This window comes from Crocuta crocuta, unplaced genomic scaffold (assembly GCF_008692635.1).
Source record: "Crocuta crocuta isolate KB4526 unplaced genomic scaffold, BGI_CrCroc_1.0 scaffold30, whole genome shotgun sequence".
Lineage (NCBI taxonomy): Eukaryota > Metazoa > Chordata > Mammalia > Carnivora > Hyaenidae > Crocuta > Crocuta crocuta.
Genome location: NW_027528345.1, coordinates 3,687,071 through 3,707,497, shown reverse-complemented (window position 1 = coordinate 3,707,497; position 20,427 = coordinate 3,687,071). Strand labels below are relative to the sequence as shown.

General features: G+C 35.5%; 1 protein-coding gene across 12 annotated transcripts in view; it reads right to left on the bottom strand.

Moving 5' to 3' along the window:
* PPHLN1 (periphilin 1) overlaps positions 1-20,427 on the bottom strand; it is a 182,178-nt gene that overhangs the window by 52,136 nt on the left and 109,615 nt on the right. For 10 of the 12 annotated variants that reach the window (XM_077753216.1, XM_077753221.1, XM_077753213.1 and 7 more), the window contains 3 exons: positions 19,733-19,789; positions 17,039-17,118; positions 10,146-10,265 (listed from right to left, as the gene is read on the bottom strand). In XM_077753216.1, coding sequence (XP_077609342.1) covers positions 10,146-10,265; positions 17,039-17,118; positions 19,733-19,789 — 257 coding nt within the window. The remainder of the gene's footprint in view (positions 1-10,145; positions 10,266-17,038; positions 17,119-19,732; positions 19,790-20,427) is intronic. The other 2 variants (XM_077753217.1, XM_077753224.1) reach the window with 1 other exon arrangement.

Here is a 20,427-nt window from a genome sequence, read left to right as displayed (position 1 = left end):
GAAGATTAAGAAATCAAGCCATTCTCACATTAACAAAAGCTCAGGGAGTTTATAACTACTAAATCTACTCTGCAAGAAATGCTCAAGGGGATCCTCCGCCAAGGTGAAATGAATATGCACTAGGCAGTAATTTGAAGTCTTTCAAAGAAATAAAGATCTCAATAAAGATAAATACCTGGACAATTATAAAAACTAATATCACTATACCAATGCTTTGCAATTGCTTTTCGTTTTGTTTTCTTTTCTACACATGATTTAAGAGACTAATACATTTTAAGGACGCTAGTACTACTATAGCCTTGGCTTATAACTCCAAATCTTATTTTCTAGATACCTTAAGAGACTAGTGCATTTAAATTTTTTTTAATGTTTTACTTATTTCTGAGAGAGACAGTGTGATCAGAGGAGGGTCAGAGAGAGAGGGAGACACATAATCCGAAGCAGGCTCCCGGCTCTGAGCTAGCTGTCAGCACAAAGCCTAACGAGAGGCTTGAACCCATGAACCGTGAGATCATGACCTGAGCTGAAGTCGGACGCCTAACTGACTGAACCAACCAGGCACCCGAGACTAGTGCATTTAAAACAATTATTAGTATTAGTTTATATTTTGAGGCATGCAATGTATCAAGATGTAATTTCGTGACATCAACAACTAAAACGCATGGAGATGGGAGCTGGAAAGGAGCATAGTTTTTTTATGTTGTTGAACTTAAACTGATATAAATACAAATTATTGTTACAACTGTAGGATGCAAATGAAATCCTCATGGTAACCACAAAGAAAATACGTACAGGGTATACACAAAGGGCACCTGGGTGGCCCAGCAAGTTAAGTGTTTGACTTTTGATTTCAGCTCAGGTCAGATCTCACAATTGTGAGAACAAGTCCTGTAACAGGCTCTGCACTGTGTGTGGAGCCTGCTTTGGACTGACTCTCTCTCTCTCTAAATAAACATTTTTTAAAAGAATACATACAAAAGGAAATTAAGAGGAATTTAAAAATTTCACTACCCACCAAAAACCAAAACAAAAATCAATTAAACACAAAAGAATACCAGAATGCAGGAAATGATGGACAAAAAAGCTACAGAGCATACAGAAAACAAATAGCTCAATGACAGAAGTTGACTCCCTTCTTCTCAGTAATTACTTAAATGTTGATGGATTAAACCTTCCAATCAAAGGACAAAGATAGGCAGAATGGATAAAAACTTATGATCCAATTACATAATGTCTACAAGAGACTCACTTTAGACTCAAAGACACAAACATGTTGAAAGCAAAAGGATGCAAAAAGATACCCCATACAAATAATAACTCTGAGAAAGTAGATATGGCTATACTAATATCAGACAAAATAGACTTTACATCAAAAATTAGGTTCTAAGAGACAAGAGTATATTAATAAAAGGTTCAATACAGCAAGAATATATAACAACTATAAATATCTATGGACCTAAGAGTAGATCATCAAAATATATAAAGCAAAAACTGGCAGAAATGAAAGGAGAAATAACAGTTACTCAAAAACAAATGGAGACTTCAGTACCTTGTTACAGTAATGGACAGAAAAACCAGATATAAGGTAAGTAATGAAATAGAGGACTTAAATAAAACAACATACAAAGTAGATCTAATAGACATACAAGCAACACTCTATCCAGCAACAGAAAACATCCTTCTCAAGAGCAGGAGGCATTTTCCAGGAGAGACTATATAGGTTAGGCCACACACTAAGTGTCAATAGATTTAAAAAGTAAAACTGGAGAGGTGCCTGGGTGGCTCAGTCAGTTAAGTGTCCGACTTCAGCTCAGGTTATGATCTTACCGTTCCCGAGTTTGAGCCCCATGTCGGGCTCTGTGCGGACAGCTCAGAGCCTGGAGCCTGTTTTAGGATTCTGTGTCTCTCTCTCTGTCTCTGCCCTTCCCCAACTTGTGCTCTGCCTCTCTCTCAAAAATAAATAAACATTTTTAAAAAACTTAAAAAGTAAAACTGGAAAATTCACAAAATTGTGGAAATTAAAGAACACACTTTCAAACAAGCAGTAGACCAGAGAAGAAAAAAAACAGAAAATACTTAAAAAACAACTGAAAATACAACATACAAAAACTTATGAGAAATAGCAAAGCAATGCTAAGGGAGAAAGTAATGGCTATTAACACATATTGAAAAACAAGAATAAATTCAAATCAACAACCTAACTTTACAACTTAAGGAACTAAAAAAAAAATAGAAAAGTCAGAACTAAACCCAAAGCTACCAGAAGGAAAGAGAAAAAAAAAAGAAAAGAAACCAAAAGTTGGTTCTTCAAAAAGATCAACAAAATTGACAAACCTTTAGATAGATGGACTAAGAAAAAAAGAAGACTCAAATTACTAAAATCAGAAATAGAAGTAGGGAACATTACTACCCATTCTACAGAAATAAAATGAATTATTAAGAGAGTACTAAGAACAAGTGCATGCTGACAAGAAGGATAACCTAAATAAAATGGACCAATTCCTAGAAACACAAAACCTACCAAGACTAAATCAAGAAGAAATATAAAACCTAAATAGATCTGTAACTTGTAAGGAAACTGAATCAGTAATCAAAATTCTTCCAACAAAGAAAAGCCATGGACCTGATGGCTTCACTGGTAAGTTCTACCAAACATTTAAAGAACTGGCTGCCTGGGTGGCTTAGTCAGTTAAGCTTCTGACTTTGGCTCAGGTCATGATCTAGTGGTTTGTGGGTTCAAGACCCGTGTCAGGCTCTGTGCTGACAGCTTAGAGCCTGGAGCCTGCTTCAGATTCTGTCTCTCCCTTTCTTTCTGCCCCTCCCCTGCTCACCATATGTCTCTTGATGTTTCTCAAAAATAAACATTAAAATTTTTTTTTTTAAATAATAAAGAATACCAAGCCTTTAAAAACTCTTCCAAAACTGAAGAGGAAAGAACACTTTGTAACTCATTCTATGGTGATGGAAAGACACTATCAAAGACACTACAACAACAAAAAAACAGTCCAATATCCCTTAGGAATACTAATGCAAACGTATCTCAACAAAACACTAGCAAAAGGAACTCAGCAGCATATTAAAAGGATTATATACATCATTACTAAGGGGCATTTATTCCTGAAATGCAAGGGATGATTCAGAAAACTGATCAGTATAATACTCCACATCAAAAGAATAAACGAAAAAAAATCTACATCATCTCAATTGATATTGAAAAAGTATCTGATAAGATTTAATACCTTTTCATGACAAAACACTCAACAAATTAGGAATAGAAGTAAACCATCTCAAAATAATAAAAGCCATATATGAAAAATCCACAGTGAACTTCACACTCAATACTGAAAAGCTGAAAGATTTTTCTTTAAGATCAGGAACAAGGCAAGGATGCTTGCTTTTATCACTTGTATGCAAAACAGTACTAGGAGTTTTAGCCAGAGCAATTAGGGGAGGGAAGAGAGGAGAAGAAAGGAAAGGTATACAAATTAGAAAGGAATAAGTAAAATTGTCTCTGTTTGCAGATATGACCTTGTATGTAGAAAAACCTAAAGATTATGTATGCACATGTGCCTGTGCACACACAGCCCTCCCCATAAATGAATTCAGCAAAGTAGCAACGTACAAACTCAGCACAGAAAAATTAATTGCATTTCTATACATTAACAACAGAATTATCTCAAAAGGAAATTACAAAACAATTCCATTTACAATAGCATCAAAAAGAATAACATACTTAGGAAATGGGGTGCATGGGTGGCTCAGTCAGTTAAGCGTCAAACTCGATTTTGGCTCCGGTTATGATCCCATGGTTTGTGAGTTCGAGACCCGCATTCCTCCTATCCCTCTCTGCCCCTCCCCCTGCTCTCTCTCTCTCTCAAAAAATAAACTAAAAACAACAACTTAGGAATTAACCAAGGAGATGAAAAACTTGTATAATGAGAACTACAAAAAAAACTGCTGAAAGAAGACATAAATAAATGAAACACATCCCATGTTCATACAATGAAAGACCTAATATTGTTAAAATGTCAATACTCTCCAAAGCAATGTACAAATTCAATGCAATCCCTACCAAAATCCCAATGGCATTTTTTTGCAGGAAAAAAAACTCTACTAAAATTCACAAGGAATCTCAAGGGACTCTAGATAAGCAAGATAAAACCTGAAGAAGAAAAAAAAAAAAGAGAGCAAAAGGAGAAGACCTCCACTTCCTATTTCAAAACTTACTACCAAGATCTATTAATCAAATCAGTGTAACACTGGCATAAAGACAGACATATATAGAACAGAGAGCCCAGAAACAGGTCTTCTTGCATATGTCAAATGCTTTTGAACAAAGATGCCAAGACTACTCAATAGGAAAAATACAGTCTTTTCAATAAATGAAACTCAGAAAACTGGATATCCACAATTAACTCACAATGGATCAAGGACCTAAATGTAGGACAGAAAACAATAAAACTCTTAAAAGAAAATACAGGACAAAAGTTTCATGACTTTAGATTTGCTGATGATTTCTTCTACATGACACCAAAGGCACAGGTGAAGGAAGGAAGGGAGGAAGGGTGGAAGGAAGGAAGGAAAAGAAACCTTGGACTTATTGAAAAATTTTAAATTTTACTTATTAAATAACACTATCAACAGACTAAAAAGGTAACCCACAGAATGGGATAAATATCTGTAAATCATGTATCTGATAAGGGATTAATATCTAGAATATATAGAGAACTTCTAAAACTCAACAACAATGAAACAAATTAACTAAGAAAATGAACAACGGACTTGAATTCACATTTCTTCTAAGGAGATATACGAATGTCACTAAGTACAAGAAAAATGCTCAACATCACTAATCATTAGGGAAATGCAAATCAAAACTACAATGAGCTACCATCTCATACCCATTAGGGTGACTAGTGGCAAAAATTCCCCAGAAAACTACAACTGATGGTGAGGATGTAGAGAAATTGGAACCCTTATGCACTGGTGGTAGGAATATAAAATGGTATAGCCACTGTGGAAAACAATATGGCAGTTTCTCAAAAAATAAACAAAGAATTACCATATGATCCAGCAATTCCACTTCTGAATACCTATCCAAAATAACTAAAAGCTGGGTCTTGAAGATATATGTATACCCATGCTCAGAGCAGTATTCACAAAGCTAAAATGTAGAAGCAACCCACATGTCTACTGACAGATGCGTGGAAAAGCAAAATGTGGGGCATATACAGAATGGAATATTATTCACCCTTAATAAGGAAGGAAATACTGTAATATGCTATAACACAGATGACCCTTGAAGACATCATGCTAAATGAAATAGCCAATCACAAAAGACAAATACTGTATGAACCACTTACATGAGGTACTTAGAGTAGTCAAAATCTTAATGACAAAAAGCATAATGATGGTTGCCAGGGCCTGGGAGAATATTTTGATAAAATGCTTTGAGGAGTTATCATTTAATGGGTATAGTTCTAGTTTCACAAGGTGAAAAGAGTTATGAGGATGAATGGTGAGGATGACTGTACAATAATACTGATGTATGTAATACCACTGAAGTATACACTTAACAACGATTCAGATGGTAATTTTTATGTATTTAAGACAGAAATCCCTGTATCAGTATCAGGTTTCTAACACCAGGTTAACAATTAGATTTGAATGAACTGAATTACTTATACTACCAGTATTCTGACTAAACCCCAAAATCAAAATCTGCCACTATATTCCATTTTAGTTAAGTTAATGCAAAAAAACAAAACAAAACCAAAAAAAAAAACCCCAACTGTTGAAATTTAAAACACACTGAAAATAGAAATTTCAGGCTCTAATTTATAATATTTCTAGGCCTACACACAAAAATATAAATTGATGAGCATAGAAAGTACATCAGAGCAGATACGTGTTTTTAGAAAAGAAAAAAAATAAACTGACACTAAAAGGGCTTATTAACAAATTATATATTATAGTTATATAATTTTATGTATATATTATTCAAGGTACTATAGAGGGAAAACAAGTGCTTGAGATGCATTCAGTGTATATTTAACAAGTAAAAACAGTATTTTTAATAAGGGCAATAATAAGTTCCTAAGTGACCAAAGCAGCAGCATAAAATTTTAAATACGAAGGGGAAGAAAGATCTTGAGTCTTATCTCAAACACTACTGATTCCACTGAATTGATATGAATTTGAAAGAGAGCTATTAAAGATGGGTATTCTACAGTGGAGAAAGAATAAGCAGAGATATTTAAGTAGAAAATGACACTTTATATGAGGACACAACATAAATCATATTTTCACATTTAAGTTAAAAAAAAAGGAAAAATTTTCTTCTATAGGAAGAAGCAACTGTTCTACGGGGGCATTCTAAGAGCCTCCAAGTAATTTGCTTTTCATTCTGATAGCCAAAAGCTAAACTCTAGTGGCCATTTGTTTGAGGATGGTAAATTATGTCTCTACAAAACTTGACTGTAAGCTAGACAGCTAGGATAGTGTCTCTAATGCAGTGTTTGACAAAAGTAGATGCAGAATGAATACTTAGTGAATTTCAATCAACTATGAGAAAGCCAGTATGGAATTATTTTCTGAAAATATGTAACTTAAAATACTACTCCTAAAATATGCACTGTGAAAAATTTCATCGTCAAGTCTGCTAAATTATGCAAATTTTATTATCCATCTTCCTTTCACAGACCACTGATGAGCATATTAACATATTTAAATCTCTGAAAAGTGTTGCAATATCAAAATAACCTTTTTTTTTTTTTTAAGTTTATTTTGAGAGAGAGTGAGAGAGTGCAAGCGGGGGAGGCAGAGAGTGAGGAAAGGACAGAGAGAATCCCAAGCAGGCTCTGCACCAATGGTGCTAAGTCGGACTTGGGGCTTGAACCCACAGGCCTCAAACCCAAGAACTGCAGGCCAAAATCAAGAGTCAGATGTTTAACAGAGTGAACCACCCAGGTGCCCCTAACCTACCTCTTTCAAATCTAGCATTTCCCAAACATACTAGCTAACAGAGTATTTTCTTCCCCTCAGATCATTAAGACGCTTTAGAACTACTATCCTATCAAATACTTTGGGAAATTCTCTATTAGAGCCCAAAAGGTAAAAGTGTAAAACTGAACAGCAGATTGAATTACAATATTCCTGAATATTTAAGCATGTCACTAAATGTATCTTCAATTTCACTAACCTTTCTGTAAATTACATGGTCTCTCAAACGAATTGCATAAAACTATATTCACAGCACCAAGAGAAGATAAACTGGAAAGCTAAATATTTCATCTCTCTCCAGTCATAAAAGTGAATCCACACAATGTTTCTGAAGTACATGGACCATTACTTAAATAACTAACATAAAGGAGCACCTGGATGGCTTAGTTAGAGTGAGGAGGGACTCTTGATCTCGGCTTCTAAGTTTGAGCCTCATATTGGGTGTAAAAATTACTTAAAAATAAAATAAAATCTTAAAGGAATGAATTTTATAAATAAAAATACTGTCACAGCTACATTTAAACACACATACAGAATACTATGCCAATGTCTTTCTTAGCATCAAAGCCCTTTTTTCCTTCTAGTTTATTCTACCTAATCAGATAGGAGTTTACAAAATTAAAGTCAAAATTTTATTTCTTAAGGCACCTGGGTGGCTTAGTCGGTTCAGGTCATGATCTCATGGTTCCCGGGTTCAAGCCCCATGTCTGCACTGACAGTGCAGAGCCTGCTTGAGATTCTCTTTCTTCCTCTCTCTCTCTCTGGATTTCCCCACTTGTGCTTTCTCTCTCCCTCCCTCTCTCTCTCTCTCTCAAAATAAATAAACCTAAAAAAAACTTTAATTAAAAAAATTTTATTTCTCAAAAAGCACAGACCACTGAAATGAGTAACTATTTAACAACGGCCTGAAAACAGATGTTGCTATCTAAGCAAAACCTTAATAAGATTGGTGGGATTAAGTTTTTTTGTTTAATGACTTTTTCTTTTAAGTAGGCTTCACACCCAGTGTGGAGCCCAATGTGGGGCTGGAACTTACGATCCTGAGATCAAGACCCGAGCTCAGATCAAGAGTCCATTGTTCATTCAACAAACTGAGTCACCCAGATGTCCCATGGGATTATGTTTATAAATAAAAGAACAACAGTCAGTATCATAAAAATTTCCAAGCTACTTTATTTCCAGCATAAGAAAATATCACGATAACTTGAAAAACATTTAGACAGGGCTATGAAATTGATGCTGCTGCTCAAGTCAAAATTAACGATGGGAGCGCGTGGGTAGTGCAGTCAGTTAAGTAGCTGGCTTCAGCTCATGTTCATGATGTATCATCGTCAGTGAGTTCAAGCCCTACACTGGGCTCTGTGCGGACAGCTCAGAGTCTAGAGCCTACTTTGGATTCTGTTGTCTTCTCTCTGTCTTCTTCCCTACCCCACTCACACTCTGTCTCTCAAAAATGAATAAATTTTAAGTCTTTTCAAAAAAACATTAATGATGTACACCACGTAACAAACATAATAAAGAAATCTCAGATATTATCTCTTGATAATATAAAACCCACCATTTGCATTATTAAAGAATGTAAACAAAATCGCCTTATTACTTTATTGTTCATGCTTTAAAATCGTGTTGAAAAGGTACCAAAAAGGGACAGCTAGATCATGTTGATATATATTCACTCAAGAATATGTATAGGAGCTCCTGGATGGCTCAGTTAGGTAAGTGTCTGACTCAGTAATTTCAGCCCAAGTAATGATCTCACAGTCCTGAGATGAAGTCCAGATGTCAGGCTCTGAGCTGGGCATGGAGCCTGTAAGATTCTCTCTCTCCCTCTCCTTCTGTCTCTCCCCTGCACACTCACATGCATGCATTCTCTCTCTCAAAACAAAGAATACATACAAATAGCTATTATTATAGGTACAATAACAAGAAAACCTTGACCTATTTAAGAACAATTGATATCTAAATGACAAATCAGCATTTGAAAAATGAAAGGCTTTATTTGTGTAAGTACTAATAGGATCTATAGTAGTTTGTACTTTTTTTAACTTTATGTTTTTATTTTATTTTTGAGAGAGAGACAGAGTGTGAACAGGGGAGGGGCAGAGAGGGAAACAAAGAATATGAAGTAGGCTCCAGGCTCTGAGCTGTCAGTGCAGAGCCTCATGCGGGGCTCGAGCTCACAGACTGGGATCATGACCTGAGTTGAAGTCGGACACTTAATTAACTGACTGAGCCACCCAGGTGCCCCTGGTTTGTACTTTCTATAAGCACTGTACATTATTACTTTGGAAAAAATTTTTATAGGTACATAAAGATGTATGTAGGTATATGAGTTTTATATAAAATTCCAATGCTTGACCAATTTTATCAAAAAAACTTCTAATAAAAGGTATCTTAAAATTTATTGAAAAGTCAAAAATTTTCATATCTACATCATTGTCATGGTACAGAGATTTTTATATTTTCTGCTTATCATGCCAAAATAATTTTAGACCAATACCTGAATCGAAAAGCTTAATTTTGCCAATGAAACATCTATATTTCCCCTACTGGAGAGATTACAAGTTATACAGAAAAGTTTGAGTTCATTTCCAAGTATTTTAATGCAAAGATTAATGAACTGTATTCTATGGACCCAAAAATGCTCTCATCTTTTGGTACTCAAGACTCACCAAAGGTCATAGGTAACCCAACAATGAATAATTTCATTTTGGGGGATATTTATGAGACAATTTGCATAGAATATAGCATGCAGTATAAATACAGCCCAAGATCAAAGGTCTAAATAGATTTTTGTTCTGAATTTGCTGGTTTATGACTAGCAGCTTAGCATGATTTCTAGAGATACTTTTAACAGGAAAACCCATAAAAGAAGCGTTTAATAATGCCATTTTCCTTATATTCCATATTTATACTATTTTCTCACTTCTAAACTAACAGAGAAATTCAGGTATAGTACAATTATTGAACACAGAGTCATTAATAATCATATTATTACTCTCGGTGGTACGTTAATAATTCATGAGGATGTTTTCCCCATATGTATTTTGAAGAACTAGAACAAACCAAGGATTTCCCTTGGTTTAATTTAAAATTCAGACAAAACTCTTTATGTGAAACATAAAGGGGACATTATGCCTTACCTCAAATTCAGAAATTTCAGGTAAGTTACTCTCATCTGCCTTTTCCAGCTTTTCAGCAGCCCACTTGCTTGCAGCCTCAGCAAGTTCCTTTTCAGTTAGCCGACTAGGTTTGTCTAACACCTAATAAAAACAGAAGTACAGTTCTATTATGATCCACAAAAGCATTTAAACTTCAAATACATCAGGAGGTACATCCCACTTAACTTATAATTATGTAAGCCTCCAAATTTATACAGAGAACAAGTACATTCTTTATATGCTTTTTCAAAAATATTCAACACAGACTTTCTCTAAGGAGAAATTCCTTTTGGACATATAGAGTAGATCTGACTCTCAATTTCATTTACATAAAGTTTTAAAACTTCATCTTAAGGAACAGAAGATAATATACCAATAGTATTTGAAATATACTGGATATCATACTGATTTCAATTTTGTATCTTTAATTATATTCAATGAAATAATGTCAAAATGTAATCAAGGTAAATTCCTAATTAATGCAATAGAAAAGTCAGATATGCCATTTTCATAATTTATAATAATTTATATAAATCGTACTTTACACAAAATTTATTCACTTAAATTTCGTGTTTTGATACTTCTACTGCTTCGCTTCTTCAAGCATATACAATACTAAATAATGTATTTGGAATTTAGAGTTACAGACAGGATATGAATGCCAGCTTCATCACTTGCTAGATACATGACTTTATATGCATAATTTATGACACTGTAAAGCCTTGGTTTCCATATTTACAAAATTGGTATTAATAATATTCACTGTTTTACAAAGTAGTTGTGAGAATCAAGAGAAGTAACAGACCTTACAGTACCTAGCATAGTGATTGGTACTACAGTTTTCCTTTCTTTTCCACATTCACTGTTACAAATCAGTTAGAGTAAAACATTTGAAGAAGATCAATCAGTTCATGAGGTCAATACAAAAAGTGAAGAAAATAAATTGTTTTTTTCTGGATCATCTGATTCCCACAATACTGTTTACATACCTATGTTATAGACTAAGATATAAAAATTCTAAACCAAAGGGGCACCTGGGTGGTCAGTGCATTAAGCATCTGACTCTTGATTTTGGCTCAGGTCATGAGGTCACGATCTCATAGTTTGTGAGATCAAGCCCCATGTTGGGCTCTATGCTAACAGCATAGAGCCTACTTAGGATTCTCCTTCTCCCCTCCCCGACTCACGCTCTCTCTCAAATTAAGTATTTTTAAAAAAAAAAATTCTAAGCCAAAAATTAGAAAAATTGTTTCCTTGGGCCCAAATGATACCTCTGCCTCCATTCTATTAGGATATATTTTTATTGACTACATCTTTCACCTCTAATTTTGTCTCCACCTCTTCTCTGAAGTCATGTTAATTCCAAACATCCTTCCTTGGGATGACAGTGGTGTTAAAAATCTCTACATTAGAGTATACGTCATTTATAAGGTGCTTCTATATGCAAACCCGTAAAAGTATTTTAATTAAATGGAATTCCACGGAGGTGATTAAGGCAGACTTTCTAACCCCAACTTATAAATCAAGAAACCGAATGTCCAAAAGATAGTTTTTTTTAAATGTTTTTTTTATTTATTTATGAGACAGACAGCGTGAGCAGGGGAAGGTCAGAGAGCGAGGGAGATACAGAACGTGAAGCAGGCTCCAGGCTCTGAGCTAGCTGTCAGCACAGAGCCCGACACAGGGCTTGAACCCACGAACTGTGAGATCATGACGTGAGCTGAAGTTGGACGCTTAATCAACTGAGCCACCCAGGCGCCCCCAAAAGATAGTTATTTTCCCAGTTACCAGTAAATGCTAAGCTGGAACTTATGAAAAAGCTCCCTGACCTCCTTCCAAAGCTTATTCATTCACAAAACTACTAGCTGGACATCCATAATATTTACTGAAAGACAAAAACAGTGTATGGACATGTAGTGTTTCCACAGCCACTGCAGAAGCCTAAATATCTTACTCCAAAGCCTTGCTTGCACATAATGTTAAAAAGGTGTAAATAATACTTCTATTATTACTTAGTAATAAGGTTAAAAAGTTAAAACAAAGTTAGAAGAAAAACACCATACATATATGAATGTATCAAAGAAAAAATTTATGCCCCACTTTTTTGGTATCTGTTTTGAAGAGAAAGCTACAGAGAAAAATTAAGCACACATTGTAAACTCTCTCTTGTAAAGATAGAAGCAAAATCTTGTATAGCTTTCATTCAATCTGTACACCTGAAAAACTTTCATTTGAAATGAACTTATAACAGCAAGAAATAAACTCTGAAAAATTATTCCTACATGAGGGCAGCCATAATGTTTAGAAGAAAAAGCTGTCCACCAAATCAGAGAATCTAGGTAAAAGTGTCCCACAACTACTATGTAACCTTGGGCAAGGAACACAGGGGAGGCTGTACTTTCCCAACACTTATGATGATCATAGATCTAAAACTCTGAAAGTCTGAATCTATTTTAAGACAAAGATGCAAACATCTACTGAAACTGTCAAAAATATCTAAAATCCATTATGGTTGCTTCCCACTAAATATATTTTAACATGTACCACAAAGTCCTATGTTGTAACTTATATTTACATTACATTATAGTTCAGAAAAGTATTTCATATGTCATAATTTAAATATTCATAGAGACCTGGATGGTCTCTATTTATACTTCTTTCATTTCTACTTGACAATAACAACAAGCTAGGCTTTTAGGGACATAAAGCACCTTGACATGGTGAGGCAGAGCCCAAACTCCAATCAATTTTACCTATTCAAAACCAGGATTCTAGAATCCTCAGACTTCTGGGAAAGCTCTAAAGGCATAAGTTGTCACAGAGACATCTTCTTCTCTTTTTCTTTTTTTTTTCCTTTGAGGCAGTGAAGCAGCTGCCCCCTGAATACCAGCATACACTGCCAGGTGACGTCTACTCTTGCTGAAAAGCTAAGTATACCAAAGACAGGAAAGCCAAAAAGTGAAGAACAAAGAGAATACAGGAACAACTGTTACAGAAAAACATGAGGTTGGGGAAGAGATCTCCTAACGGCTGAGAATAGATGGAAAAAGGAAATTTTGAGGATTAGAACCATGGATCATGTGTTCAACATGTTTTGGGAAGCTGAGAAGGTAGGAATGAGGAGAATAATGTAGTAAGGTGTAGCTATGTTCTTGAGAAGAGTATTTAACTTCTGAGACTTTTCCATAAAATGGCGACATATACCTACTTTTTAATTTCAAAATAATTACAACCATATCAATAGTTAACACCTGCATCCTGTAACATAATTACCATTTCTTTCTGTGCTAAGGATATTTAAGATCTCTTGGCAAATTTTAAGTATTTAATATAGTATTATTTTCTTAAGTTTATTTATTTTGAGAGAGCGCACATACAAACAGGGAAGGGATGAGGAGAGGGAGGGAGAGAGAGAATCCCAAGCAAGCTCCCCATAGTCAGTGTGGAGTCCAATGAGGGGCTCAAACCCACAAACTAGAAAATCATGACCTGAGCCAAAATCAAAAGTCGCTCAACCAAATGGGCCACCCAAGCACTTCTATAATACAGTATTATTATAAACTATAATCATTATGCTTTACATTAGATCCCCAGAACCTATTCATTATATAGATGGAAGTTCGTACTCTCGAGCAACATCTCACCTTTTCCCCCCAGCCCTATCACCACTTTTTTGGTATCTGACCACTCTTCTAGTCAGTGTCTATGAATTCGGTTGTTTTAGATTCCACATTTAAATGATATCATAGAGCACTTGGACCTTCTGCACCTGGCTTTTTAGCATATTACCCTCAGGGTCCATCCATTTTGTCACAAATGTCAGGATGCCCTTTCTCATGGTTGAATATATTCTACTAGGTAGATGTACTATATCTTTCTTATTCATATATCTGTGGAAGGACATTTAGGTTGTTTTCAGGTCTAGACAACTATGAATAATGCTACAATGAAAAGCATTGGAGATCCTCTTTTCATTATCTTTGTATAAATACCTAGATGTGAGATTTCTGGATCAAATGATAGTCCTATTTCTATTTTTTTGAGAAATCTCCATAGTATTTTACATAGTGACTACACTAATTTACATTACTACCAACAGTGCACAAGGATTCCATACCCTCGCTAACAATTGTTACCTCATCTTTTTGATAACAGCCATTTTGACAGGTGTTGAGATGGTATCTCACTATAGTTTTGACTTGCATTTCCCACATAATTAGTGATGTGATTACTGCTGGCCATTTGTAGGTCTTCTTTGGAAAACAGGTCTATTCAGTTCCTCTGTTGAATTTTTTCAATTTTTTTAATATTTAATTTTGAGAGAAAGATAGAGTACAAGTGGGGGAGGGGCAGAGAGAGAGGGAGACACAGAATCTGAAGCAGGCTCCAGCTTCTGAGCTGTCAGCAGAGCCTGACACAAGGCTTGAACTCATAGACTGTGAGATCCAAGCTAAAGTTGAATGCTTCACTGACTGAGTCATCCAGGCACCCCTGCTTAATTTTTACCTGGACTCTTACATTTTTTTTTTTTTCTGTTAAGTTGTATAAAGTCTTCCTGTATTTTACACAATAACTCCTTATCATATAGATATGTGATTTGCAAATATTTTCTACCATTCTTTAGGTTGGCTTTTCATTTTGCTGACGGCTTCCTTTGCTGTGCAGAAGCTTGCTAGTTTGAACTAATCCTACCTGTTTATTTTTGCTTTTGCTGCCTTTGCTTTTGCGTTGAATCCAAAAAACTCATTGCCAAGACTGAAGTCAAAGAACTAACCACTTATGTTTTCTTCTATATCTTCTATGGTTTCAGGTCTTACTTTCAAGTCTTTAAGCCACTTAGAGTTGATTTTCATTTGTGATGTAAAATAGGGGTCCAGTTTGATTATATTGAACTTGGTTACTCAGTTTTCCCACAACTATTTACTGAAGAGACTTGTCCTTTCCCCACTGTATTAATTGACCATATATGCACAGGTTTATTTCTGAGGTCACTATTCTGTTCCATTGATCTGTGTGTTTTTATATCAATACCATACTGTCTTGCTAACTACAGCTTAGTAATATAGTTTGTAACCCGAAAGTGTGATGCCTCCAGCTTTGTTCTTCCCAAGACTGCTTTGGCTTAAAAAACAAAACAAATCAAAACAAAACCAAAACCAAAACCAAAACCAAAAACAGGGATGCCTGGGTGGCTCAGTCAGTTAAAACACCCAACTCTTGATTTCAGTTNGGCACGTGCACACATGCTCTCTTTAAAAAAAAAAAAAGAAGAAAGAAAGAAAAGATTACTTTGGCTATTCAGAGTCTCTGTGGTTCCATACAAATGTATTTGTTCTAGTTCTGTGAAAAATACCAGTGGTATTTTGATAAGGATTGCACTGAATCTGTAGATTGTTTTGGGTGATACGGACATTTTAACAGTATTAATTCTTCCGGTCCATGAGCATGGAATATCTTTTCATGTTTTTGTGTGACTTCAACTTTTTCATCACTGTTTTACAGTTTTCAGTGTAAAGGTACTTCACCTCCTTGGCTAAGTTTATTCCTAAGTATTTTATTCTTTTTGATGCTACTGTAAATGGGACTATTTTCTTAACTTCTCTTTTTTATAGTTTGTAATTGGTGTATAGAAGTACAACTTTTGCATAGATTTTGTATCCTGCAACTTTACTGAATTTTATTAGTTCTAACAGCTTTCTGGTGGCATCTTTAAGAGTTTTCTATATATAATGTAATGTCACCTGTTTAAAAACAAAAGTCTTACTTCTCCCTTCCCAAATTGGATGTTTTTTAATTTCTTTTTCTTGCCTAACTGTTCTGGTTATGATTTCCAGTACTGTGTTGGTTAGAAGTGATAACAGTGGGCCAGTTGTCTTGTTCTTGATCTTAGAGGGAAAGTTTTCAGCTTTTCACCATGGAGTATGATGTTTTAGCTCTGGTCTGTCATATCAGGCCTTTATTATGTTCAGGTACTATCCCTCTATACCCAGTTTGTTCAGAGGTTTTATCATGAATGGATATTGACAAATGCCTTTTTTTTTTTTTTTGCATCTATTGAGATTATATATTTTTATCGTTCATTTTGTTGATGTGATATATCACACTGCTTGATTTGTGGGTAATGAATCATCCTTGTATCCTTGGAATAAATCCCATATAATCATGGTGTATGACCTTTTTAATGTGCTATTGAAACTGGTTTCGCAATATTCTGTTGAAGATTTCCATATCTACATTCATCAGAGATACTGGCCTATAATTTTCTTTTCTTGTAGTGTTCTTGTCTAGTTTTGGTATAAAAGTAATACTGGCCTCAAAATGAAGTATTTCCTCCTCTTCTATTTTTTAGAAGAGTTTGAGAAGGATTAATATTCTTTAAATATATGAATTTGACCGTGAAATAATTTGAGGAAATTATTTAACTTCTGAGCCTTTTCTATAAAATGGGAGATCTAGAATTACTTATACCATAGAATTTCTGTATGAATAAGAGAAAAAAAATATTTAATATATTAACTAGAATCCAGTAGTTTTACAATAAATGTTAGGTCTCTGCCTTACCCCTCTCAAAATAAAAACATAGTCCATCATATGGGCCCTATGTGAATATTCATCCCCACCTTGTTATGGTCAAGATGAGCAATGGCTGCAGTAAGTACTAATTTTAGCATAATCTATGGAAAAAGTCTTCAAGAAAACTGTTCATTTATTCTGATAGCTACCTTCAAGTTGTGGTTACTTAAGATTCAAGTTTTTAAATGCAGCAAATTACCCTCATTAAGTTTGACAGTAAAGAATAAAAGCATCTGTACCCGACAATCCATCTCATTTATTTTGTAATTCCTCTTTAAATTAACTTTTAAAATATAACAAACCTTTGATGAAGGAACTGCTGAAGAACTTGAGGGTGAAGTGTCTCTTGATGTTTTTAAAGACTGAACAGGTCTCTCTTTACCTGTATAAGAAAACATAAAATGCAATTTTCTAGCTCATTTGTTTCCAATTAAAGTGACTTTGTAATTGAACAAATTGAGAGGGGGCATCATACACTCATTTTAGTACTGAAGTCTTCATTACATTATTAAATTAAATCTGTTAATACCTAAATCCACCGATCTCTCTCAAGGGCCGGGCACCATAAAGAATTTCAAATAACCCAGAACCAATGGACATCATTTATGGCAATCTAGGCCATACCTTCAAAGCCAGTTAGCCAACAAAGAACCACTAAGACCTCCAGAATGGCAAAACACTAAACTCATAAACGCTTCTTCCTCCAAGTTCCTAAAAGCTAACTTTTACCACAATAAAAATTCAAGAGTAGTTATTATATAAAATACCATAAAGGGAACTAAATTAAATGATAGCTCAAAGCAAAGGGCATGTAGGGAAATCTAGCAGATGCTCCTAAAATGTGTAGTTTAAAAAATAAAAAGTAGAAAAATTATAATATGGAGCACTAATGCAATGCCTAGTATGAATGAGTACCCAAATATTTGTTAAGTGGTTAAAAATAAATGTGTGATATAATCATTACACTTTATCTTTAGTCTCTACGGACACTAATGTAGTGCTGTATGTATACTATCATTTTTACAGAAACTAAAACCAGAAACTAGATTTAAACAATATTACTTTAGTCAGTTCAACAACACAGAAAATTGTTTCAGTTAAACAGAATCATAACTATGAGCTGTTACTGACACAAAAACATTTCATTAAATTATCTGTGTCAAATACAAATCCTTTGTCTCCACTACTAAGAAAACTGACAAAATTAAGTTGCAGAGAAAAGGAGAAGGTGGCACCAAGTCTGGAGTGACACGGAAGCTGGTCAAGACTAGACAGTAGGTTAGAGCCAAGAAAGCAGTCAAGAGCAAAAGCAGAGACAAAATGACCTTGAAACTGAGGCAAAGCCAGCTTCAGTCACAAAGCCTCTTAAGCTCTTCTGCCATGGTCAAGATTGCTAAGTAGGAGCCTAGAGGCTCAAGGGCAATAGTGAATAACATCTCTCTGCTATGTCCTGCAGACCTAGAAAGCCTTTCTGCAGACACTTCTCTCACCTCCCCAGGTGAGATGTCTCCCCAGGGACATCTGGTAATGTTTTACTGTCACAAGTGGGAGAGTGCCATTGCCATACAGTAAGTAGAGGCTTGGGGTATTGCTAGAACACCCTACAAATACGTAGAACAACATCTCCCAACAAAAAAATTATCTAACCTCAAATGTCAACAGTACCAGGGATGAGAACTCCTGCTCTAGGCACAGTATTCTGAGACTCCAAAAGTCTTATAAAAGACATAACCCTAGAATCTTTTAACTTGTGGTATTAAGAAGCTTTCACACTAAGTCACTTAAAAAAAAAAATCAAAAGATACCATCACTACATCCCAAAATGATTAAGAACGTGGTTTATTTAGTCATTTTCTATTGTATCTCCATTGCATATGGCAAATTCCACATCATATCGTGACAATGTCGGTCTATTCCATTGTACCAAAAGCTCCAAGTATCATAGCTTATTTCTGAATACCCAGGGCCTACCTAGTTCAAGTCCTTTAAGAAAAGAGTAAGTACTCAAAAATTTGGTGAAAAGATAAATTATTTTTCCACCCTTAGGATACAGTGACCTCCCCATTCTACTCAGATAAGCAATTCCTTGAAAGAAGTTGAGGAGCTCCACCAATCAACACATCAAACTATGCTAATTAAAGGCATATATATCGGCTCAATTCTGACACAAAGCCAGCTAGACACAGAACAAACAAGGTTATTTGCTAAATAATCTTTTAGCAAAATCTTAACAAACATGACATCAGCACTGCAGGTATGTCAACTACAGTACCAAATACACTTGGTACTAGATCTTCCCTGATTTTAGCTGCATAAGGGCTAATTTAAGCAGATTTCAAGCAATATCAGTGTGCAGAAGCAAAGGAACACTGAAGGGCAGAGCAAGTGGTAGATCATACCTCCACATCTATTCATATTATACCTGTTGCATGAAGGGCAGGGACAGGCAAGAAGCAAAGGATAAAGAAAAAGGATGCTACAAGGGAAAGAGCAGAAAGAGCACTGAAAAGGTAAAAAGAAATCCTCTGATTCTACTGTTGTCAGGTCCTATCTGTCATTAACTTGTTTATTCTCATCTCTATCTCCTTTGAGGTGGCTATTCCTGACCAGGAATGGCTAGCCCAGACAACCAGCTCACAAACACCCTCCATATCCTACTACCTGTATCTACTTCTACTAAATTCTGAGGGCACCTGGGTGGCTCAGTCGGTTAAGCATCTGACTTCAGCTCAGGTCATGATCTCACAGTTCATGAGAGCCCCATGTTAGGCTCTGTGCTGCCAGAGCCTAGAACCTGCTTCAGGTCCTGTGTCTCCCTCTCTCTCTGTCCCTCCCCTGCTCACCTCTTTTTCAAAAATAGACATTAAAAAAAAATTTAACTGTTTCCAACTAAAGACTAATGGAGCAGTTATATACTTTCCCATTTCTGTAACCTCTATCAATTCAAGCCCCCCACCCCTTCACAATCCCAAATCAAAATCTAGCTCAAAACTCACCTCTTTCTGGATTTCCTTCATTCTGCCGTTTGTAGGAGGCACCAGCACGGATGGACTCTAGGGAAAGGTGGGCAAGGAGGAATTAACACCAGCACCTCTGTGCCCAGGAGGGACAAGAGAAGAACCCAGAAGTCAGAGTGATCAGAACAGAAACTTCTGAGTATTTGCTGGTGACCCTGAACTCTTTCCTACCCTGCCTTCAAATTGGGCTGCCTGAGCAACCAATTACTGAAGAGTAATAACGAAATATGAGAAAATATCTGTTTTTAAGATCAGAAGCTAATTGGGTACAACAACAATGAAAGTGTTAAGACTGGGCTAACCAACGATAGCATGAGCAAAAAGAATGAGAAAAGGGTCGTGTGTTAAGACACCTAAAGTTGAAGACAAGGATCAGGTCTTACTCAGCACCTATTCTAATCTTCATAAAGTTGGAAAAGGACTGGTTAATCTCACACTCACTCACACACACACACACACACACACACACACACACAATCAAGAGAGAAAGATGAATCATCACTAGAAATCAAAAAGGATACTGGTAAAGTTTCCATGGTATATCTTATCAGTTACCTGGGCTTATAGTAACTATCTGCAAAGGTCATTCTGACTTGCTCTCAAAAGTAGCCCGTTACTAAATCTTGCAACTTCTTTTCATACAAACTTTCTCATATATGGATTTTCTTTATAAA